The sequence below is a fragment of the Prionailurus bengalensis genome, chromosome D4 (assembly GCF_016509475.1).
Source record: "Prionailurus bengalensis isolate Pbe53 chromosome D4, Fcat_Pben_1.1_paternal_pri, whole genome shotgun sequence".
Classification (NCBI taxonomy): Eukaryota; Metazoa; Chordata; class Mammalia; order Carnivora; family Felidae; genus Prionailurus; species Prionailurus bengalensis.
Window position 1 is genome coordinate 24473589 of NC_057359.1, and position 19988 is coordinate 24493576.

Consider the following 19988-nt stretch of genomic DNA (forward strand, 5'->3'; position numbering starts at 1 on the left):
TGTCTGGGCAATTGCCTGGGACAGGTTGAAGTCACTGAGAGTGACCTCACAGGTGTGAGCCTGTAGGGCACTGGCTGCTCAGGAGGATGCTGACTCAGGGCCCATACTCACAGGCTTCTGCTGCCAAACTGTAGCGGAGTCCTATGGCCAGGGTCAGGGGGGTTAGGGTCTGTCTGATACAGTTGATTACAACCCTGAGACTCTCCAGTTCTATGATTCAGAGAGGAACACTGCCTCCGCGATAAGTGCAAAAATCAGATAAACCCAAAGGTGGGCACAACTAGAGGTCTCCCTAGAGCACAAAGAATCCAGGGTTCCAGACCATGGTGCTGGGCAGTCGGGCAGCTAGAGGGTTAGCTTAAGCAAAATTAGAATCAAAATGCATGTCTCCCACCCTTTGTCTCCCAACTCTTGTAGACTACAGGCTACCTTTTTATACCTCTCTTCTTGCAACCTTTTGGAAGGTGCCAACTGATCCTGGTTTCATTTAAAGCAAGAGCCCTAGGGGCACCTGCATGGCTCCAGTCGGTTAAGTGTCTGGCTTCAGCTCAAGTCATGTTCTCACAGTTCATGAGTTCGAGCTCCGCATCAGGCTCTGCACTAACAGTGTGGTGCCTACTTGGGATTCTCTCTCTGTGCCCCTCCTCCACTTATTCTCTCTCTCTCAATAAATTAATTAATTAATTAATTAATTAATAAACTTAAAAGAAAATAAAGCAAGAGTCTTCCAGCATAGTTATACTAATAATGAATATAATACCAGAATTTGATGGCCCCTTTTATAGTTTACAGAACAGTTTTATTTATTTTTTTAACATTTATTTTTTGAGAGACAGAGTGAGACAGAGCACAAGTAGGGAACGGGCAGAGAGAGAGGGGGACACAGAATCCGAAGCAGGCTTTACGCTCTGAGCTGTCAGCACAGAGCCCAACACAGGGCTCGAACTCATGGACCATGAGATCATGACCTGAGCCAAAGTTGGCCGCCCAACCAGCTGAGCCACCAGGCACCCCTACAAATCAGTTTTATATACTTTACCATACTTGTTTTCCTCAGTGTACCTGTAAGACAGGCAAGAAAAGTACCATATTCACAGATGAGGACACTGAGACCTGGTGAACTTATCGAACTTGACTAAAGACACTTAGACATGCAGACTCAGATGACCTGATCCCCAGTCCAGAGGTTCTGCTGTGCTCCGCATGTGCTCCGCTTTCTGCACCTTCTGCATGATTTATCCTACAATGCCCCAGAGAGGACTCTGTTCACTACTGTTAATGTCCTGCTCTCTGGCTAAATGAGGTTCTGCTGTGTCAGGCAGTCTTCTAAAACATACGCCAATATCCCAGTCGGTTCCCACCCTACCCTCCCACTTGATCTCCTGATGCAACAGCTTCTCTGGCTAGAGTCTCCTCAAGCCAGCTGAGGGTCTGTACCATGTTTCCCATTCTCAGAATCCACCCGTCAACGGATTCTGCAAAATGCCTGACCCCCTTTGCAGCCCACTCATGTGTGTACTTAGCACAGAACAGTTTTCCAATGAAACGATCACTAGGAATTCTATCGAGGTAGAAAGGTTTCTTTGGAAGCTGCAAGTATATTCTAAGATTGGCTTCAAAAACTGATGGCATAAACTCAAGCAACTAACATAAGGCTTGTGGAATCTTCCAGCAGTTCTTGTGGTGGAGGAAGTGGTGTTGGCCTGTCACCAAAACTCCATCTGAAAAAGCTTTAATGAGGACACATCTGTCAAATTCTAGCTGCCCATCTTTGGAGGAGAGACAAGAATAATAACATCACCAATTCATGTGTGTATGGCACTTTATAATTTTTAAAGCACTTTATTTTAATGCCCATAACAAAGCCTAGATGTTGGGCAAAGTAATATTCTGAATCTCATTTTACAGATGAGTAAAGTGATGATCAGAGAAGTTAAGAGATTTACCCAAGACCACACAGCTTGTAAGCAATACAACCAAGATGAGATCCCGTTCATGACCCCTAGACAGGTGGTCATTTCAGATCCAAATGCTGCCTCTATGTGTCCCCTGGTGGTGGCTACTATGCCCAGGGGGCTCACACTTCCTTCTGCCTCACTGGGCCCCTGACATGGATGGGTGATTCTCACCAAGTAATCAGCCTAGGAGAGCTTTGCTTGGGGATCTTGCCATCAGCAAAGATCAGTGAGCTATCATGAGAGTTAGCTTTCTCTCTCTCTTTTTTTTTTTTTGAAAAAAACCAAAAAAATCCCAAGACAGTGTCCTCAGTCTGTCTCTGCTGCCTCTCTCTAAACACACACACACACATCAGCAAAAGGAGTAGTCCATGAACTTGTCATTCTTTGAAGAGTACAATCTCAGGTGTGAGGGAAGACAACCAAATGAAGGCTTACCATCACCATTCTAACTAAAGGAGTGGGCATTCATGACTATATTATTACTATAATATTACTATAGTAATATTCATTACTATACTCTCACTTTTGACAGCCACATCAAAGAAGCCAAAATAATTCAAAAATAATTGTTGAAGAGAAACAATTTCCTACCATGCAAATGGCTACTAGGAAGAAATGAGAAGTTGCTACTGAGAGTGGTATATCTCCATGGCTCCGATCACACTATTGCCTCCCAGGAGGCCAAGGTCCCCAGAGCAGCACCTTGGACAGATCTCAGGTCTCAGAAAATTGCAGGCATGCCGTTGTCACCCCACACTCCTGGTTCATACATTCATTCAACAAATATGCGTTGACCTCTACTGTGAGCCAAGTGCTGTCTGTGTTAGGTGCTGGGTGATATGTAGATGACCAAAACAGACACAAGCCTTTTCCTCCCACATCTTGCTTTGTAACATTACTTTAAACAAATTCCTCCCCGTATTGTCAGAGATTCGAGAGACACTGCCAAAGCTGAGGACCAGAGACGTGTCCTGAGGATGTGAGCTCAACAGACTTTCACATACACATAAAAGGGGTCAGTGTAAGGGAAAGAAATAGCATGTGAACCAGTATCTCAAGGGCCTATAGGTCCTTGTTTGCAGTAACATCCTGGGGGATTTTAGAAGATTCCAGAAAAGGGAAACTATAAATTGACTGATGCCTCATTTCCATCTCCCCTGGTGGTTCAGTCCACTACAGGAGAAGATTCTCACTGTGGTCACTCTACTCCCTTCACGCCTACATCCTGGCTATTCAAAGTGTGGTCCATGAACCAGCCACATGGCCATCACCTAGGACTCAATGGAAATGCCAGATTCATGAATGAGAATCTGACTTTAACAAGATCCATAGGTGATTCCTGTCAAAGTTAAGGCTTGAGAAGCCATAATGTAGGAATCCTTGATTTCCATAAGTAATGCAAACATCAATTGAAAAGAGAAATTTTTTTTCAAGTTATTTCTGATCTCATTAACCAGCTATATATGGTAACTATGGGATTCTTGGAAAGTCTTAAGTATTTGGAATATGTCTCTCTGAAAGTACCTTGTTAAAAACAGTTTCCTTCTTTGTGTTTGTACTATCAAGAGAACTCCCCGGCATCAAGTATTTCTTCTTCTTCTTTTTTTTTTTAAGATCAAACACTCATACTTCAAGCTACAAGAACAAAACCCAAGCTGAGCCCCTGGGGTGGTTCTGCCTCCCAGCTTCTAAGAGAATGCCAGAGGTTTCCTGGGCAGAGGCGGGAGGGGGGGGTGCAAATGCTACAAAGAAAATAATGTGGGCTTAGGTATGCCACAAAAAAAATTTATGACCTTAGATAAATCATTTAACTTCTCCAAGACTCAAGTTCCCTTGTCTATAAAATAGAAGCATCAAATTAGGTGATGCTTAAGGTCATTTCTGGCCCAAAGAATCTAGAAAAGTTCAAATAATACATTTTATCATTTCCTCTTTTTCACTTCTGCTTCACTGAGGAACCATAATTTGCAGTAGAAGAGGGAATATACAGACTATTTTAAAATAAATACAAATAAAAGACTAGTGTTGTTAGTGGGTAGGCTGTAAGACTTGCACAGTTTTGTGCTGAGGTGCTCCCAGCCAAGGTGTCCTGGCTTCCCTAGCCTGACAGCTTTCTCCTGCTTCTCAAAGCAGGGAAGACCACTTCTGCTGACATGCCCATGACAGCTTCCCACTGAGTCACCCAAACCAGGAATGAATCATTTTCTACACACGTCTGCATGGGATCTTGTGGCAACTGTAGTTCTGCTCCCCTGCGTGGGAGAGAAGTGCTATCTGGAGGCCCGTGCCAGGCTGGCTCAGCCACACTTCCAAGAGACCAGCAACCCAGGGAATAAGGCAAGAGGCAGCCAGCTCACTGGGTCATGCTGGAAATAGAGGAGACTGGGCAAATCTGAGGATAATCCCTTATGCTCCTCCAAGCAGGCTCCTTGGAGGCTCCTCCAAGTCTGAAGAGGGGGAAGGAACAGGTGCCAACCAGTATGTAGGAATCTCCTGAAAAACATAATCTAGGATGACCTTGCCTTCAAAATGGGGAGTGTCATGGTGAAAATGTCCAGCTTTATGTATTTAGTATGTTTGAGGCTTCGTGTGCAATGGTTCGTGTACCATGGTGGTATGAAGTCCAACATGACCAAGAGAATTTTTAATTCCTAAGAATCGGAGATATTACCACATTAATGAAGATGCATACCCTTGAACTGCTAATCACTAAGTTCCTTATTTCTGTGAGTGACCTTTGGGGGTAAGGAGCCCTAGGAGAGATGAACACCCTTGCCTTCCTCGTGTGAAATAGCCTAGAAGTTGGGCCAATAGGGACTGGCCGTGTCTGGTGAACAGAGGCAGGAACAGAGAGCAGCTCTAAGAGGACAGGTCGGCAGACTCAGCCAAGAGGTGACACTGCTGTGCCTCACACACACCGGTCATGTTCACTCTGGGCCCACCGACGACTCCCCACAGAACAAGGAACTCAGAACAGCGTCAAGCTGTACCCACACTGTGGCCCTGTCAAGTCTGCCCCCGAGAGGCTGCCAGGATAATGAGGGTATTGTGCCTGGAACAAGATGTGCCCAAAAGGACACCGGCACAGGCAGCTGGTACCCTTATGCCCTTTCCTGTTATAGAGGAATTGGCAAAGCAAGCTTTGAAATCCTTTTGTCCATCCCAGAAGCCTCTCAGAGCCTTGAGGGCCACCCACTCACCTGTGCACCTCCGGAGGCTCCCTCTGGATTTTGGAGCTGGCCTCCACCACCTCTTTGGCAACTTTACCACTGCAAAAGACAAACACAATGTCTGTGCACAGACACTCAGAGCAGAAGGGGAGGGGTGTACACTTGTGTTTGTTTGTTTTTTTTAACTTCCCAACAGTCGGATCCACTCTAGAAATCCATGCTTTTTTTTCCCTCTACACGAGAAGTTACTATGGAATTTGAGGGGGCCCCATGAGTGTAAGACATGAGTAGAGTGTAAAGGGAGAACCAAAACAGGGGGATAAGTCAAAGCACCCTGATTTACAAGCAAAATATTCAAAAAGTAAATGGTTGCTTCCTCCCCAACCCATCACCAATATGGAACTATGGGTACCCACCTATATCGAAATCTACTTCCTTTGAAAAATATCTTGCTGCTTGACACAGTCTTGATCTGACTGGATTTCGCATACCTTTGAAAAGAAGTGAAACAGAAGTGGTAGTGATATTGGCAAATCCAAGTGAGACATGCTATAAAGTGCAGTACCTGGGTATTTTGGACTATAAGAAATGCATGCTGTTGGATGATTCAGCACGTGCACACAGGCACACACACCTGAAAGAGAAGTTCCACCAAAAGACAGTTACTTTGACTATGGGTATTGTACTCTGTTATCTCTTTTCATTCTTTCTAAATGCTAGTGATGGCCCACATATGGTTTCATAATCCATTATTGGATCATGACCTGCAGACCGGACCAGGTAATACTGATGAGCCAAAGGGCAGGGCTAGGTGGGTGATGGGGATTAAGGAGGGCACTTGTTGGGAGGAGCACTGGGTGTTGTATGTAACTGATGAATCACTGAATTCTATCCTGAAACCAATATTGCACGTATGTGAACTAAAATTTAAATTAAAAAAAAAAGGAGGGGATTCTTTCCCAATTTCCAGTGGAAAGATATGGAGAAGACGCATTATGTCTCATGGTGTCAAGTTCCCGGTTGCCAGGGCACTTTCTTGTCTGTGCCTGAACCAACGCTACAACAGAAAACAGCTTCCCAGTGACACAGGTCACTCGCCATGTCACAAAGAACCCACCTACTGTGTACTGCCTGAAAGACGACCCAAGGGCCTATGTCACCGTGGAAATGGTCACTGGCTTGAATATTCTCCGGCTAAGTCACCATGACCCAGTGCCCTTTAAAAGAACCCAGGCTGGTAGATGACTAAGATACACGCGGAACAAGAAGCCGAGCCAAGCACTGATTCAGCAGCTCTGAGAACACCGTAAACACACGTGTAAACACGAACAAAACCACAGCATTCTGGAAAACGATGAGAACATGGGCTGCCTGGAGGCCACACGCAGGGCACTAAATTGCCATGACAGCTAAACTGCCTCTCCATCAATCACTTTAAGCCTCATGCAACTAAACCCAAATTAGAAAGAATGGTCTGCAAGAGTTCAGGACCACTTAAAACACTGAGAGTCACAAAATCTTACTAGAAAAACCACACAGAACAATGTGCTGTATAGAATTGTTCTATATATAGAACAATATATAGAATATATTGAATATGTTATATATAGATATACATAAATAGAATATGCTGAATATATATAGAATATATAGATAGATATAGATATAACTATCTATCTATATCTATATCTATCTATCTATCTATCTATCTATCTATAATATGCTGAGCAAAGACCTGCACATAGCCAGGGCTGTGGTTAGAAGTCTCCCCATGCAGGCAGTGATCCCCACCCCCGGGCATCTTGAAGCCTTCATTCATCTGTTCAGCAATTATTAACCAAATGACTAGCCTGCTCCACACACCCCACGCTAAGAGAAGTCACATGATCTCTGCATTCAGCTGTACGGTCTAGAACGGAAATGGATATTAATCTAGAAATGAGGCACATAAGCGAATAACTATAAAGTGCAAGCGGTGGTGGGGCCATGAAGGAAATGATGCAATGAGAGCACAGGATGGAGAGATTAATCCAGTCTGGGGGCAGGGGTTGGAGCTGAGATCCAGGGGTGGGAAGGTATTAACCAGGCAAGTGGTGGGCAGTGTTCTGGGTGGAAGGCTCAGCAGGCACAAAGCCCTGAGCCTGAGCACTGAAGAACTAAAAAGATTTGATGTGCATTTCCCCTGTTGTCATTATTACTGTTATTATAAACCCACTCCCACATACATATATTTTTTCCCCTAATTTAGCAGGACCTGACCTTAAACTGTCGTCATTAAGGATTTTGGCTTTCCTCCTCAGGACAATGGAAAGCCATAGTAACACTTTTACAAAGGAGCCCTTTCTCCCTTCCACCTCTGCCAACAGCCTGAGCCAATAGGGAAGGGTGCTGGGGACAAATGAGGAGCAGAGATGGGAGGGGAGGGGGTGAAATCCTGGGGAGGGTGATTCCATGTCAAGGCAGGGCCTGGAGAAGACCGTGTGGGAGCCCTGAGGAGCATATGAGACCCACACCGGGGAGCTCCCCACACCCGGGACAGCCAGTGTGGGCTGCTGGCCACTGCTGGGCTCTAGGAGGATACAAATCCCCAGCAACTGTGCTGACATGGGACAGAGTCCCACGGCACCCTCCTCCTCCTGTGAGGACATGCCTGCTCCTGCTCCGGACATACCTGCCCCCGCCACACACACACACACACACACACACACACACACACACACAGAGCCCCGAGGAGCTGTGAGCCTGACACATTACCTACAGGAGCCTAAGAAAAGGCTTCATGTCTTTCTCCCCATCTTCTCTACAGGGTGTTGCTCCCCCAGCCTCAGAGGCAGGGGGGCCAAGAAACTTTTAAAGACGCTTCTGCTTTTAGAATGTTTCTTATTGTTGTTCTAGGTTCTAAGGATCCTTGGGGCAAGGCAGTCGGCTAAGAAGGTTAAGAACCTTAAATGGAGTTTTTAACCCCTGAAACTAATGAAACATCATGTCCACTATACTTCAAAAAAAACATTAATTAATGGGGCACCTTGGTAGCTCAGTCAGTTGAGCACCTGACTCTTGATTTTGGGGCCCAAGTCAGGATGCCAGGGTCATGGGATGGAGTCCCCCATCAGGCTCCACACTGAGCATGGAGCCCGCTTAAGATTTTCTCTCTCCTTCTGCCCCTCTCCCCTTCTCACACTCTCTCACTCACAAAAAAAGTAAATAAAACATTAATTAAGAAAGAAAAAGAGGCTTGGGGTGCCTGGGTGGTTCAGTCGGTTAAGCGTCCCACTTCGGCTCAGGTCATGATCTCACGGTTCGGTTCATGAGTTCAAGCCCCGCCTCAGGCTCTACGCTGACAGCTCGGAGCCTGGAGCCTGCTTTGGATTCTGTGTCTCCCCCTCTCCCTCTGCCCTTCCTCTGCCTGTGCACTCTCTCTCTGTTAAAAATAAACATTTTTTAAAAAAGAAAAGAAAGAGGAACGCAGCTCTGTGCCCAGTTTCTGGAAGATACCAGAAGCTCAAAGGGGTGTGGCAAGCCCAGCAGTTCCAGGGAGCCTCTCGTGGGGAGGGGGAGGGGTGGCTCTGCTTTTCACTGGTTCGGCCTCAGCTGCTCTTGCAGGCCCTAGGAGGAGGCCGCTGCTGTCTCATGCCAGAGCTGCCTCTTGGTGAGAGGCCTCAGAGCTACTCCGCATCCACACAAACCCTCAAGAAAAACAGGTCAGAAGACACATTTCACAGAGAAAGTGAAGAGCTGCCTGCTCAGGATGTGAGGAGTGAAACCGGTGTGGGCTGCTTTCTGGCGGCTGACTGCCCTGGATGAGAATTTGTTGTCATTTCCTTTGCTCAGAGACACTCTCCTGAGAGGTTTACTGCCAATTCCCCACCCTCCCAAATGTGCGGGCAGACTCCCACTCATGTTTGGGTTGAGATCTCTTCTTTTTAAATGTTTATTTTTGAGAGAGCACAAGTGAGGGAGGGAGGGAGGGAGGGAGTGGCAGAGAGAGGGGGACAGAGAATCAGAAGCAGGCTCTTTGCTGATGGCAGTGAGCCCGATGTGGGGCTTGAACTCAAGAACCTCAAGATCACGACCTGAGCCGAAGCTGGACGCTCACCCGAATGGAGGGAGATGGTCAGGGGGAAAGAAAGGTGGCTGGGTTACAGGACAGGTCTCCAGGTGTTCCCAGCAGCATCTGGAATAGGGGTCAAAACCCCGTGGCTCAGGCTCTATCCCTAGAGATTCTCATTCAGCAGGTCTGAATTTTTTATCACACTGCCTGTCATTCCAAGGCAGTACGCCTGCACCTAAGGACCCTGAGCCCCCACATTCTCCTTGAATGACCCAAAAGATGGCATTTTACCTGGAAGAGCAGAGGCCCAAGGCTCCTACCTGCTTTTGCAGCTTTTCCAAGCCTCAATTTGTCCATGAATTTTTTAAGGGGCAGGGGGAGGGTATTACAATTCATAGTGTTCTCAGGAGCGATAAGCAAGATCAAATGATTTGAAAGCTCCTGATCATTATGTAATAGTTTCCCTCCCTCCCTAATATCACTCTCAAACCTCTCCTTTGCCTTCTCACTATTGAACCACGAGAGCCAATCCTCTGAACCATGCAGATTCTGGGGAACTGTTTCAAACACCCCGAAAGCATAAGAGAACCTTCGTGCTCTAACTAGCAGACACGTTCCGGTGCTCAGTTCACCAGGCTCTCACATCCACAACGAACCCGGAGCAAAAGTCTGCCCACGGAAAGTAATGAATGCACAAAGGCTAAACAGTAATTCTGTCTCCTCCAGCCTGCTTTCCTGTCTGCCCTCTCCCTCCTGCCATCTGCAGCTCCCCCATCAAAATCTCAGCAGAGAAGCTACAGAAGACTGTTCTCAAACATCTGACCTCACAGAGAAACCCGGAGAGTCCCCAGTTTACCAACACCTGGCCTGACAACAACTATGTATCCACATGGTGGCCTGGCCACAGCTCCCCACCACCACCACCCCAGAACTGAAGCCACTGTACCCAGAGACCCCTTCCCACCACATGAGGGGGTTCTGCCCAGTCCTGACACTGAAGCTGTGCTTTCAATGGAGTACTGGGGTGCCTGGGTGGCTCAGTTGGTTGAGCGTCCGGCTCTTGATTTCAGCTTAGGCCATGATCTCACCGTTTGTGAGTTCGAGCCCCACATTGGGCTCTGCACTGATACTGCGAAGCCTGCTTGGGATTCTCTCTCTCCCTCTCTGTGCCCCTCCCCTGCGTGCACTCTCTCTCTAAAAATACATAAATAAAGCTGAAAAAAAGACTTTCACAAGTGAAATAAATAAACGGGGTACCACGAGATGTGTGAGACGTGCCATGCATGCAGATAGCACCTGGAATGCACGAAGTGCTAAGTGATAGGATCATGTGACACACAGCGCAGCCCTGCAGAAGAGCACCTCCCCTCACCCCCCTCTGACTCCTCCCCTGGTGCCTGCTCCTTCAGGTGCTGGGGAGACGCTGGGCGGTGCTCCAAGACGTCACCTGTAGAATCAACAGTACAATTTCCCATTTTATCATGGTTTACAGGTTTTGGAGTAACTACAGGCATAACAACACATGGTTATTATTGAGCACCTACTATGGGTCATGCACCATCCAAAGTATCTCAAACATTGATTTGGTTATTCCTCATAGCTTTCTCCTAAGAGGAAGCAATCTACCTTTTTATGGGAGGAAACTGAGGCACAGAGGGGTTAACTCATTGAATGATGGTAACATGATAGAAGCTGGAGAGACCGGGTTGCAAATCCAGGTCTGTATTTTTTAAAATAATGCATATGCCATGCAGGTTCTCAGACTTCAGAGAGCATCAGATTCACCTGGCAGGCTTCTCAAAACACAAGTTTCTGATTCAGTAAGTCTGGGGTGCAGCCCAAGAATCTGCATTTCTGGCAAGTTCCCAGGCAATGCTGATGCTGGTCTAAAGACCCTACTTTGAGAATCACTAGATTAGAGCATTTAACCCTCAACTGCGCATTAGCACTGCCTGGGAAAGATTTAGTTCTGCCAATATCTAGATCCCTCATCCCAGATTCTGATTTTTTAAACAAGCTTATTGAGATATAATCCACATGCCATAAAATTCACCCTTTTAGATCATATACTTCAGTGGTCTTTAATATAATTCACAAAATTAAGAAAAATAAAATATTTTCATCACCCCATTACTTGCCATTACATGGCAGCCTCCCATTACTTGCCCTCATCTTCTCCACTCCCAGTCCTAGGCAATCACTAATCTACTTTCCGTCTGTAAGGATTTGCCTATTCTTGACATTTTATACCGATAGCATCATACAATGTGTGGCCTTTTATGCCTGGCTTCTTTCCACTTAGCTTCATGTTTTCTTTCTTTTTTTTTTTTTAATGTTTATTTATTTATTTTTGAGAAAGAGAGAGAGAGAGTGCTAGCAGGGGAGGGGCAAAGAGAGAGAGGGAGACAGACTCCCAAGCAGGCTCTACACTGCCAACATAGAGCCCGACACAGGGCTCAAACTCATGAACTGTGAGATCATGACCTGAGCCAAAACCAAGAATCAGACACTTAACCGACTGAGCCCCCCAGGTGCCCAAGCTTCATGTTTTCCAGGTCCATCCGTGCTGTGGCACGTAGCACTACTTTCCTCTGGATGGCTGAACAATACTCCATTGCATGGATATTCCTCTTTCTTTTATCTGTTCAGCAGTTGATGAGCATTGTAGCTATTATGAATAATGATATGAACATTTGTGTCCGTGTTTTTGTGAGAACCCGGATTCTGGTTTAATTGGATTTGGGGTTGGGTCCACAGCTTGGTAGTTTTTAAAAGCTTCCCCAGGTGGTTCTAATGTGCAGTCAGTTCTGAGAACCACTGGATTAGAACCTTATTACTCAAAGTGTGATCCACGGGCCTGCAGCACAGCCTCACCAGGGAGCTGATGAGGAACATGGACTCTTGGGGCACCTGGGTGGCTCAGTCAGTTGAGCATCTGACTCTTGGTTTCGGCTCAGGTTATGATCCCAGGGTCCTGAGATCCAGCCCCGTGTCAGGCTCTGTGCTAAGCAGAGCCTGCTGAAGATTCTCTCCCTCCCTCCCTCCCTCTCTCTCTCTCTCTCTCTCTCTTCCTTTGCCCCTCTCCCCCACTTATGCTCTTTTTCACTCTAAAAAAAGAAATATGGACTCTGATGCCCCACCCCAATCTAGCAAATCACAATCCACGTTCTGACAGGATTTCCGGGTAATTCACATGCTCACAGAAGTGTGAGAGGCACTCGTGTAGGGAGCTGTCTGGGTCCTTACCCACCAAATGTAATGCTGTTTCTCTGACAAAATATGTACCAAATTCTGGGAAAGAAATTTGTCAGGGACTGCCTTTAGCCCCTGCAAACAATCCTGTACAAAGTTGAGGGTGAAGAGTGTTCACCCTCTACAGTGTCTCCAGTTGAGCCTCTACAGTGTCCCCAGTCTACAGTTCAGCCTCTACAGTGTCCCCAGGGCATGGCATAAAGCAGATGTGACAGATTCATTGACTGGAACTCCTGAGCCCCCGAGCCCTTCAGCGCATCCCGTGTGCGCTCGGGGAACCAGCACCGCAGGAGCGGCGGCACCTAGAAAACACACTGCAGAAAGGAAGCTCAAATGGTGGCTGTCAGTGTTGGGGATCCCCTGGGGTTTGGAGCAGGAGGGAAAAGCAGAGTTTCTGCACTGGGCTCCATTCCCAGGCAGCAGATCTCAGAGCCAGGGCTCTCAAACCTGATGGGTGGCTCTGGGCCAGCTGACAACTAGCAGCACATTCATGTCTTAAAAGCACACTAGGGAATTCCTAGGCATCAGTCACCCGCCTCCGTCCCTGTTCCCAGGGCAGGTGAAGCAGGAAAGGAGGGAGCAAACCACCCCCAACCCAGGAAACGAAATCAGGGCCTTGCTTTGCCGGCAAAGACCATTACAACGCAGTGCCAAGTGGACAGAGCTAGAAGCAGGTGCCCACCCCTGAGCTTAAGAGATTTAGAACCCTTCAGAGTCAACAGGCCTGGGCTCTTGAACCAACAGGTGCTCAAAAATCTTTCGTCATCAGTGGAGGGGGAAGTAGTCGTGGTCACTGCTGTGACTACCACCCATGGATGGTCAGTGTGCCTGGTATGACTAAGCACTGTCCGGCAGGTACCACCGATCACATTTTAAACAAAAACAAAGTCGGGGCTCAGGGTTTAAGTGCTTTGTTCCAGGCCACTCTGCTAGTAAGTGACAGATCAAGACTCAAAGCCAAGCCTTTCACTTCCAAAGCCCATGCTCGTTAACACTCAACCACACTGAGGCAAACGAGTCTCGCCCGAATCCCTGTCCCCTCCATTGTAGAGATGAGAAGGCAGAAGCCAGACCTGTCTGAGGTTACGCAGCTGTGTCAGAACAGGTGATATCTTTCCTTCTCCTTGAAGAACAAGGATGGTTATGGAACAATGAAGGAACAAAGGGTTCTAACAGAACTCAGATAAGTACAAGTATGAGGGATCAGATGTCCTCATGAGGGAGATGGGGATAGCCTGACCTAACAAAGGGCAGGTGCAAGGACTCTGTCACCTCTGGAAGGTCCCCAACACATGATGGTTTGATTTATAGTATTTTTTTAACGTTTATTTATTTTTGAGACAGAGAGAGACAGAGCATGAATGGGGGAGGGGGAGAGAGAGGGAGACAGAGAATCGGAAGCAGGCTCCAGGCTCTGAGCCATCAGCCCAGAGCCCGACGCGGGGCTTGAACTCACGGACTGCGAGATCGTGACCTGAGCTGAAGTCAGACGCTTAACTGACTGAGCCACCCAGGCGCCCCAATTTATAGTATTTTTAATGTAGGATGAGTTTATCAGGGTGTAGCCCCATCATAAGTCAAGGAAGATCTGTACGGTGCCACTCGTCCTGCCCACTGAAGCCTCTGGGTCTTTGGAAACATCCACAGAAGACGGGGCTCTGATGTGCCTGGTCGTCCCATCTAATGATAGGATTACCACACTAACCTCTTCCCTCGCTGCCAGCTAGAGCACACCCTAAAATGTGCAAAACAAACCCCCCAGTTGGCAGGGTTTTTCTCCTTCTTCCCCCTCTTTTCAATTCTGTTTTTGCCTTTATTTGACTCCATCCATCAGCAGACCCCCTCACACATGATAGAACAATATGTATGCAAAAGAAGCAATTAATGGCCTAAGTTATTCTTTGCTAGAGATCCTAGAATTTCGCTAAGGATCTTCAAAGCTGTGCTAAACCCCTCCCAAGAAAGGCTTACTGAGGTGCCTCTAAAAGGTCTATCTATGGAGTGTTTCCCTTTCCTACTCTCTCCCCCTACACTGTGTGTGGCCAGCAGCCATCAAACTCTCCTCTGCTGCCTCTCTCACAATGGCTGAGCCCCCTGTTCCTGCCCCATCATCTCCTTCCAGTCTCCTTCGTCCACCCTCCACTCCAGCCTTGTGTAACTTCTCCTCCACAGTGTCTTCCACTTTCCTGCCTTGGTCTCTTACTCAGAATGTCCTTTTACCACCTTGCTCCCCCAGCAGCCAGACTCGCCCCTCTTTCAGGGTCCCCTCCAGCATTTTATTTGTACTTCCCTCTTGGTCTCTATCACAAAATACAAATCTCCTGAGGATAGGAATCAGGCCTTATCGATTGATCCAGGAAACATTTTTTTAATACATTGGATCTTTAGCAGATACAAAGATAAATAGAACCTAGTTCCTCCCTTCAGAGAGATCTGATCTAGTACAGATACGTACATAAAAATCTACAATAAAATAGGTCATGATGCATCTTGTTTTGCTTTGTCTCGAAACTCCCATCTACCAACTCCCTCAATCATGAGAAAAGATTCGTTCAGACTAACTAAATGTCTTTAAATTATCCCTTGACAGGAACCAGATGATTTTATTAAAGGAGGAACAGAAGAGTCCCAAAAGCTTAGGCTCCAAAAATAGTTTGTCAGTTTCTCAAAACGTTCTGCATAGTTACCCAGTGATCCGAAAACTCCACTTCTAGGTATGAACCTAAAAGAACTGTCTGTAGAAAAGCTTTTATATGGATATTCCTAGCAGCATTATTCATAATACAAGAGCGAACAACCCAAATGTCCATCAACTGATGAGTAGATAAACAAAATGTGATCTATCCAAACAATGGAGTATTTAGGCATAGAAAGAAATGAAGTAGTGATAAATGCTACAACATGGATGAACCTTGAAAACACTACCTTAAGTGAAAGAAGCCAGGCACCAGAGGCCACATAGCTTCTGATTCCGTTTATATAAATGTCCAGAATGGGTGAATCCATAAGCACAGAAAGTAAACCAGCAGTTGCCAAGGTCTAGGGAGAGCGGGGGAATGGGGAGTGACTGTTAATGGATGCAAGGTTTCTTTCAGGGCTGGGGGAGGGCGGTGGGGGGGATGATAAAAATGTTCTGGAATTAGATAGTGGTGATGGTTGTGTGACTTTGTGAATTATACTAAAAATCACTAAATGTATACTTTAAAAGAGTGGATTTTGTGGCACATGATCTCAATTTTTAAAATAATTTAAAACAACAACAAAATATGTGCAGGCCTCAATTAGAGACAGAGCCCCAAACCCTCTGCCTCTTCCTCTCCAGCTGTCATGCGCACAGACAGACTTGGACATGCTGATTCCAGAGGCCATCAGGTATCCTTATATACCAGTTCCCAAATACCACAAGAGACCCACTGATGCTTTGAGGTGAAGATGGTTGTGGGTCTTGATACATGTTCTCATTCACAGTATTGTGTAGTTAATCTCATCCAAGGGCTTTCAATACTATGCTTCTGAAATGATCTGCCTGGGACGGAGGGGTCTCCCAGGATACAGGACTGTCAACTGGTCACCCAAGCTCCTGGGAAGTAGTGAGCAATGGGTGAAAGGTCTCCAGTCCCCAGTCCCAACTCTGGTCCCTGCCAACAACCACAGCTTCTCTATTTTTACCTGTTTTTCTCTAAAGCCTACTAGGGTTTGTCTACACATCTGCTTGAGGAAAAGAGCTCTGTGGATAAAAAAGGATTTGAAAAAGATTGTCCAAGCCATCATTCTGATCCTTGTCAGCCAAAGTCCAGGAGGTCCAGAAACTTAGCATCTTCAGAGACAGTGTCTAAAATGGGTGGCAGAATTCAGGGTTGGGGGCTGACAGAGCAAAAGGTCACCTGAATGAGCTCCCGGGGCCAGCAGTGCTGATACCCTGGGCAGGGCTGGCCCGGCTCTTGCCTGCATCCATCACCACCATTCTCCCAATGAGCAAATGTGTCTCAAAGAGGAGAATCTGGAACTCGGTGGAAAGTTCTCAGATTTGAAGCTCTTTTGAAACCTGAGAGCTTTATGGGTGGTTTCTGAAGTCCTGTCCAGTACTGACTTTCCATGATCCTAGGCTCCAACAGCATTCTACCCACAAACATTTGGCTCTCATCTCTGTATGCTGAAGGCTTCTTATTATGAACACCTGTGACTCTGCCAAAGCTTTCCTCCTCTGGTTGTGCGAGCACATTCAGCCCACATTCAGAGCAAGCCAGAGAGTACTAACTCTGCCTTCTGAAGTGGCCTTCCACCAAAATGAATGGGCAACTGGTAGACAAACAGCCCGGGTCCTTTGCTGGTCAGCGGGAGAACTCGGAGGGATGCTCTACAGCATGATAGAGTTCCTCAGAGTACAGCTGACTGAGCACAACTGCCCTCAGGAGTGACCTGCTCAACAATATGCCCTATATTGTTTGCTGTCCCATCTCTCTTCCCCAATTCCCTACTGGTATGTCCAGAAACCACATCCTAAAGAAACTACTTGAACTCAACTCTTCTCAACGTCTGCTTCTGAGGGAGGCACCCAACCAAAAACAGATTCTGTGACATGTTGAATGGAAATAACAATGCTAAAAACAAACAAGCAGCCCACAGCAATTCTATGGGCATCACCCAAAGTGGAGCTCAGGCTTGGTTGGGCCAACAGTGGTTGGGAGTCAGCCTGCACAATGCACTAAACTTATAATTCCCTTTAATATAATAAAAAGGACTGAATTAAAAGAAATGATTATGCAGTTATTTGCAAAACATAAATGGTTCCATGGATGCTTTTAAAACCTGTGATTCAATGAATAAAAGCTACTCACTTATAAAAGGCCTGGTTCTCCACCCCACACTTCCAAAGATGTTTGCAGGCAGCTGGTGTTGAAGTATGGAATGCCAACATGGCTTTTTTCTAATAAAAAAGACAAAACAAGACAACAACAGGCATGTTAAACATAGTTTATGTTTTTCATGTTGCATCCCACCACCTACTAAACAAATTAAAAGGAATTTATGCATTACTATGGTCTTGAAAGTGTTGTTGGGGCACCTGGGTGGCTCAATTGGTTGAGCATCCAACTCTTGATTTCGGCTCAGGTCATGATCCCAGGGTTATGGGATCAAGCCCCACGTCAGGCTCTATGCTGAGCACAGAGCCTGTTTAGGATTCTTTCTCTCTCTCCTTCTGCCCCTTCCTACCCCAGCTTGCATGCACTTTCTCTTTCTCTAAAACAAAAAAAATAAATAAATAAAAGTGTTTTTAAAATGGTGTCTCCCCTTCCCTCACCCTTTAGAGACATCACGAATCTATCTGGGCCCTGTTTCTAACAAAAACAACAGCCTCACAACCCTTATCAACACTCCAGGAATCACTCACCTCTCGGTCAGACTTGGATTCCTTTAAAAACTTATTTGCCATCCTTGAATAACCAGTGCTTGTACTGAAAACTAGGGTCAAGAAAATCTGCAGACTTCCAGACCCAGCTCTGAGGCTCAAAGTTTCTATAATGGCCTCCTCTCAAATGTGTTCCCTGATGAACCCAACCTACAACTGGTAACTTCTTTATTTGAAGACTCCTGGGGAGTATGGACTCTATTCATGAAACTGTAGACAGCAGTCACTGATTAGCCAGCTTTGGAAGTATTCTTTGCTTGTTTCATAAATCTATATTTTGGCAGATTACAGAGGTAGGAGGTGGTTCCATTTTATTTTATTTTAATTTTAAATTCCAATTAGTTAACATAGAGTGTAATACTAGTTTCAGGAGGAGGCTCCATTTTCTATTTCTCAAAGTCTATCCAAGGATATTTTTTTACACAGCAGTATATGGTCCAGCACTGCTCACTGACTTTGGTCTTTAAATGTGTAAACCCACTATCTGTTTACCTCTCAGATGTTCGGCATAGAGCTTCCATTAGCATCATTAAATTTCAAAGCGGTGGTGTCCTGGGGCTACAACACTAAAGGCACATTTTATGCCTGTGTCTCGCTCACACACATGCACACACGCACACACAACTACAGGTAATCCAAAAGCAGTATCTGACCTCCTTCTGGGTGCCAATCACATAAAATGTCTTCCCTTCAAACTTCAATTTGCAGACATCTGGCCTAAAAAAAGAAAATCTCTTTGGGTGAGATGCAAACAAAACAAAACAAAAAAACAAAAAACAACAACCCTGGCAGCTAACCAAGGTACCTGGGTTTCCCAGAGGAATCTGGCTGACTCACAAATACCAAGCAGACTGCAATGAAACAAGATATTATCTTATCATCAGTGAAGGCCTAATGAGCACCAAAAAGCCCCCAAGTGAATTATACAGCAATTTTCTTCCCAAGAGAGGATCCGGAGGCAGCTCAGAATTATTTATTCCATTTTTTACAGTCAAGCTGCCTCTTTCTTCCAAGGAGCTCTGGGGGTTTCGTGAACATTAACGACCAAAACAATATTAACTGGCCAGCCCACTTTGCAAGGTAGGAAGAATGTGATCATTTCAGGTTCGGGTAATGAAACGACACAGACTCACAGTATCTGTCTCTCTCACCCTTTCATATCCATCAAGGAACACACACGACATTGCAAAATTTTCATTTCTGCTCTCTCTGTTCATGAAAGAATAATTTTATTAGAGATTTAGATGTTCAAAATTGTGAGGACAACTTGACACATTGTACTCAGAAGAGTGATGTCTGGTTTTATCTTAAGGAGCTGCTCAATTAAAATCTGCCTGAAACAGGGACCCTAGGTCACCTCCTTGGTGAGAAGATATATGTAAAGAGAAGAGACAATTCTATTTCTATTCCTTTGATCTAATTCCTAGGAGACTGATATGTGCCCCTGTGCTTTTCCTGGGGGAAAAAGAACAGTGTGGTCACATTAAGCGGTTCAAACTTACGAGAGCATTTACAAGAGTGACAGAGCTCAATGGATGTTAAAAAAACAAAACAAAGCAAAACTAGGATTAACGTAGGAATCAAATTTGTTTTAGAAACATGTCCACAGCTGTTCCAAACACACGTGCCTAACTAGAGGCTGGAAAGGGGTGGGGGAGACATCAAGCACCCCACCATGAACTCCAAGATGTAGAACCCAGAAACAAATGGTCCGGGGATTGTCCATCTCCATTCTTCTGTGGACCCAGGAAGAAACAGAAGCCCAAAGGGCAGAGACTTGCAATTAATCTGCCCTGGACACCTGTCAGGTTCTCCCCTACCTACTTCAGAGCTCAAGCCATTCAGAAACCTGACGATCCAGCATCCGTCAGGACCCCCACGTCTCTTGTGGTCCTAGGGTAGGATTGGAGAATTCCCCAAATTTTCCATGCTTCCCAAAGTCAGTAAGAATTCCTAGGGAGCTTATTCTGGAATGGTCTGAAGGGTGATTAATAAATACCCTTCTTTACAACGTGCGGAAAACACAGAGAAGAAAACTATTCACCCCACCATGCTACCCATACACAAAATGTCACAATTCATGAATCCCACCACTCATGACACTGTTGCATCTGATTCTCCTCCACCTCCCCTCCTCCCTGGAAGGC

The 19988-nt window shown here is 46.0% G+C and overlaps 1 protein-coding gene across 2 annotated transcripts in view; it reads right to left on the bottom strand.

Annotated features, from left to right (window-relative positions):
• FRMD3 (FERM domain containing 3) overlaps window positions 1-19988 on the bottom strand; it is a 307593-nt gene that overhangs the window by 67146 nt on the left and 220459 nt on the right. For both annotated transcript variants that reach the window (XM_043567036.1, XM_043567035.1), the window contains exons 9-12: window positions 18495-18558; window positions 17270-17358; window positions 5545-5619; window positions 5159-5227 (exon numbers count right to left, since the gene is read on the bottom strand). In XM_043567036.1, coding sequence (XP_043422971.1) covers window positions 5159-5227; window positions 5545-5619; window positions 17270-17358; window positions 18495-18558 — 297 coding nt within the window. The remainder of the gene's footprint in view (window positions 1-5158; window positions 5228-5544; window positions 5620-17269; window positions 17359-18494; window positions 18559-19988) is intronic.